This window comes from Littorina saxatilis, linkage group LG11, assembly GCF_037325665.1.
Source record: "Littorina saxatilis isolate snail1 linkage group LG11, US_GU_Lsax_2.0, whole genome shotgun sequence".
NCBI classification, from domain to species: Eukaryota; Metazoa; Mollusca; class Gastropoda; order Littorinimorpha; family Littorinidae; genus Littorina; species Littorina saxatilis.
The window spans coordinates 28,405,097-28,410,265 of NC_090255.1; the positions used below are offsets into that span (position 1 = coordinate 28,405,097).

The window sequence follows — 5,169 nt, forward strand, 5'->3', positions numbered from 1 at the left end:
GTTCAGTGTAAGGTAGCTTTACACACGTATGTATTCTCTAATTTTACTGGAATACCATCAACTAAAAACGGGAATATTCTTTTCAACACCCATTGCACTGTAACTGACAGGCTATCTATATGTCTGCCTCTAAAGCTTCATTGTGATATAATTAATGTTCTTCTGTAAGTGGAGCATATAAGAATGCCCATGTGTGAATGTGTAAGTGGAGCGTATAAGAATGTGTAAGTGGAGCGTGGTCCAATGTCCATGTGTGAATGGGTAAGTTGAGCGTATAAGAATGGCCATGTGTGCGATGTGTAAGTGAGACATGGATGTGTTCATGACTGAATGCGTAAGCACAATGCAAGGAATGGCCAGAAGGTATGTGGGAGGTGTGTTTATAACCTGCCCTGTTATATAGTGCTATATGTCTTATGTAAAAACAATGTCCTGTTTGTATTATTGTTATGTACCACGCCTGAATTTCTCTATGAGATAATAAAGTATTCTTATTCTTCTTATTCTTATTCTTATGCCGATGTATTCAGAGCAGAATTTAATTCAAGAGCAGTGTCCAAAGTTGACATGCTCTGTCTTGAGGCTGCCTTGAAAATACGTCCATTTAATATATGTTTAAATCGTATTTCAATGTCAAAATTATCGCTTTTGACCACGATTGTGCCTCAGTTCCATCACATTGGCACTGTTCCTCTTCGTATGCAAAGTTTGATACCTTTGCAACAGCTTCCTTGAATTTCGAACACTATAATTGCATATTTTTAAGCATTAGGCCTAAAATAAAAATAGGTGTGGTTACGGTAACCCGACCTACACTATTTTTAGGGGCCGATCCTATAACTTTTTATTACATTTGTCAAAAAAAAAAAGAAAAATAAAAGAAGAAAAAACCAGTGCAAAAAACGCAATGAAAGCGAAAGCGCCCGAGTCGCACACTTATTTCCCTGTCAAGTAGGTTTAATTTGTACACATTAGAAAAAAAAGTAAAAAAAAAAAAAGTGATTGCCTACCTACCTACCCTATTTTTTTGGGCTATGTTACCGTAACCACACCTATTTTATTTTTTTTTGGCCTTACAGGAACTTGAGGAAGGGTATAGAAATTAGCCTCACTTTCAACACAGCTACGGTTTTCTACGTCTGAAAAGTGTGGTACCCTAATTACGACAGCTAGCTTCCTTGAATTTGAAATACCATATATTTCGTAGGCATTACACGGGAAGGGTACAAATGTGCCTCGGTTTCAACACACTACCACGGTTTTCTACGTCTGCAAAGTTTGGTACCTAACGACAGCTTCCTTGTATTATTAACACAATATTTCTTAAGCATTACGGGAAGGGAAACAATTGCCTTAGTTTTAACAATGACACAGTTTTCTACGTCTGCAGCGTTTGGTACTTTGCAATAGCTTCCTTCTGAAACACCATAGTTCTTAAAGCAATACGGGAAGGGTAAATATCTGCCTCAGTTTCAACACACAACCACGTTTTTCTTCGTCTGCAAAGTTTGGTGTCTTGCAACAGATTGCTTGAACTTGAAACACTATGATATTATATTCTTAAGCATTACGGGAAGGGTAAACATTAGCCTCAGTTTATTCTTCTTCTTCAGCGTTCGACGATGGCTGTGTCTAGATTCTTTGGCCCGTGATGTTGACGAAGTGGGCTGTCATGTCCAGGTCCTGAGTGCTGCCCCAGCCTCAGTTTCAATTAACACACTGCAACTGTTTTCTACGTCTGCAAGTTTTAGTACCTTACGACAGCTTCGTTTAATTTTGAACACTAGTCTTGAACATTACCAGAAAAAAGGCCTACCCTGCGTCCTTTTTAAAGCTGAGGATAGGTCTGACAGGGTCAGTGGCGTTGACCTGTCGGAAGGTGATGCACGTAATACTCTCTAGGTGTGCTATGGCCGCTTGCACACGTTGCGTCTCACTGCTGTCTGCAAACACAAAAACAATTACACATGATGCCGACATACACAGGTTTAAGACAGTATGGGCTTACGCGCTAATGCAGACACACGGGCACAGACATGACATCTCGACTTGTGGACACACGGCACGTATGCGAAGACTCACACTCAAACATGTTCGCGCGCACGACATCAATGAATGAAGGAAGACAAACAGACAGATAGATAGACAAGACAGAGAGACAGACAGAACGACAGACAGACAGACAGACGGCCAGACAGTTAGATCAAGTAATCTTGAATACTAATAACACACACAAAATGAATACATAAATAAATGAATGAATGAATGAATACATGAATCTAAATTAAGAGATCTAGACATACAGATAAATTATTAAGTACGGCAAATCCCCCCCCCCCCCAAAAAAAAAAATAAAATTAAAAAAATAAAATTAAAAAATATATGGTGTTTGGTTCCCTGACTGTCCATATTTTTCCTCCCGACCCAAAAATTCTCTACGACCCTGCGAATGAAATTTATTGAAACTTAGTTAATTAGTTAGTTGTTGCTTTTTGGGTCCAGCGGACCATATAGGCCAAATCAGGACCCCAATTTATTGAAAATGACAGCACTCGATTTTGAAGACTTTACAGGGAAAGCTATACTCTTCTCCAAAATTAAGTCGACGCAGCTCGCACGAGTACTGGCGAACAAAAACCAACATGGCCTGAGAAAAGAAAAGAGAAGATTTTAATCATAAAAAAATGGAAAATGAAAAAAAATACCAACCTACGAATATAAATCTTTCTTTTTTTTCTTTTTCTTCTTTATGTTTATTATTATTATTTTTTTTTTTTTTGGGGGGGGGGGGGTGATCGGGGTTGGGGGTCAGGGGCATGGTGGTTGTTCAATCGGAAACGAACATTCATATTTGTTTTCTTCGCCTAACCTTGAATTAATGCTTTGTAAATTTAAAGCTCATGTTTTAATGCAACTGTTGCAATATATCTGATATAATCTTTATATTTGCAAATTGTAATCAAGCCTAAATATATCAAAAGTTCAATTTAATAGAACACCGACTGATGTTTGAGAAATAGCGGAATCTAACAAAGTCTATGAATCTGCCTGCATATATGAGTCTGTAATATTCAAATATATTCATATACTCATATACTCACTCAGCCTATACTTTGCACTTTGGTCGAACATGTAAGGAATGGGCAGTGACCACAGCTTTTTCTTGGAGTACGTCACTTTTCGTTTACGTCGCTTCCGGCCTGAGTGCAGCTTTTCCTGCGCTTCATCCGCAGACAGCATGATGTCCCCTTCAAAAAGTACTCCCGCCACTATTTCTTCATCCGCAACCTCTGCACGGCTGTCGTCTGCTGACGCCTCCCAGGTCGTACCAGTGTCTTCGCCCTTTTGTGGAAACTCCGCCCTGTCTGTTTCAGTTTGACGGTTTTCGCGGGAGTCCGTTGCTCCTGCACTGACTGTAATTGGAATGTTGGTGTCTGCGCGTTCTTGTGAAAGAACCGATTTTTCTGTGCCAGATTTAAAGCGTTCATTAGCTTCCGTCGAGTCGGCGTCCACTGAGCCTGTTTCTTTGCTGTCTTCGTCGTCGTGTTTTGGAGATTTTTCTGTTTCTGTGTATGGTTTGTTGCCTTCGCCGCCTTCTGTTTGCCCCGTTCCATTTGTGTTTGTTCTTCCAATGTCTCCGCGTGGTTGCGAAGCCTGTGTCTTATCGTTTTCAAGTTTATTGTCTGCTCCTTCATCTGACTGACCATCAATTATTGCACTGGCGTCAGAAAACAAAGGCTTCTTTGCAACATGTTCCTCCCCTGCTCCGACTTGGCTTTCCTCTGTCTGGGCGAATGTATCGGATTCGCTGACGTTTGCTGCAGTAATTGCTTTGTCAGCGTTCTGTGATTGTGACGTCACCGTTGTAGGTGTTGAATTACTGTCAGTGTTTGGCCTTTCGGTAGTTGGCGTCTGTTTGGGAACATCAGTAGTCCTTTCAATGTTTCGAACATTCTCTTCCACGGATCTGGAAGTCATTGGTGTTTGTGAGGGATTATTTGGTGTCTGCTTCTCTCTCGAAGAAAGCTGCGTCTGTCTTGTTTTGTCGTCGCTGTCAGTTCTTGGCTGTATCTGCAAAAATCGAATAAGATATTGGGTGGCTTGTCGTCAGACCAGCGTTTTTGTTGTTACGAGGGAGGAGGAGGGGGGGGGGTAGCATATCGTCGTCTGTTTCATCCTTATCGACCAAAGGCCAAGGTTGATAACCTCAGCCAGCGTAAATGTACATTATTCAAGTGACAACAATTCTACGTCTCCACTGGTAAGAGTGAAACACACGCAGAGTATATTCATATGATATGATTTTCTTTTTCGTTGTCATTTATTTATTATTGCGAATCCTTCGCATAGCTCGCGCAGACAATCAGATAACCAATGATTACGTCACAAGTCAATGAATTGTGCCCCGAGGACTGTTAAAACAGTTGGATGTATTCGTCACACTCCGCTACACATGGCTTAATAACGGTGACGCCCTTTGACGATTGCGGCTGCGACAGATTAAGATCCTTGAGAAGACAAGTGCGTTGTAAGTGTTTTCCCTTCACCCCATTCCGTCCTTTTTGCATTTCAGTTTTTTAAACATGCGGTCATTGTTCGACTGCATGTTTTTCGGAGGTCTGACGAGGAAATTGAAACCGAGGGTGTTTAAATTGTGTGTGTGTGTGTGTGTGTGTGTGTGTGTGTGTGTGTGTGTGTGTGTGTGTGTGTGTGTGTGTGTGTGTGTGTGTGTGTGTGTGTGTAACATGGATTGGTTGCGTCTAATCAAACTGGAATTAAAGGCACAGTAAGCCTCCCATAAACCATCACAGATACGGTCAGGCTTTTACACACAGTACAAACACCCTTTCATTTAAACACTCACCAATTGAGAACATCCTAGGTGCCCTCCGTAAAGAGCGAACAATTTTCAAAGAATTTATTTTTGCGTGGTTTATCTTAACCCTGAGCCATCGTGAACCCGTGTGATCCAGTTTCCCTTTTTCACAATGTAGTCGTCAGTTAGTCATTTGAATGCGACTCGATGTGAGCTTATCTACAATACAATAGCACGTTTTTATGCACGAAACAAACGGCTGTGGTTCACAAGAACTCCAGCGATGGCTTTTGACTGTTGAGAGGAACGGCGATATGCATAAACCGTCGTCTGCTACGACCCTTGCGTGACCC

The 5,169-nt window shown here is 41.2% G+C and overlaps 1 protein-coding gene across 1 annotated transcript in view; it reads right to left on the minus strand.

The window, feature by feature from the left end:
• LOC138979525 (zinc metalloproteinase dpy-31-like) overlaps positions 1-4,008 on the minus strand; it is a 23,107-nt gene extending 19,099 nt beyond the window's left edge. The window contains exons 1-2 of the mRNA XM_070352236.1: positions 3,102-4,008; positions 1,817-1,943 (exon numbers count right to left, since the gene is read on the minus strand). Coding sequence (XP_070208337.1) covers positions 1,817-1,943; positions 3,102-3,978 — 1,004 coding nt within the window. The 5' untranslated portion in view covers positions 3,979-4,008. The remainder of the gene's footprint in view (positions 1-1,816; positions 1,944-3,101) is intronic.
• Positions 4,009-5,169: the final 1,161 nt, after the last annotated feature.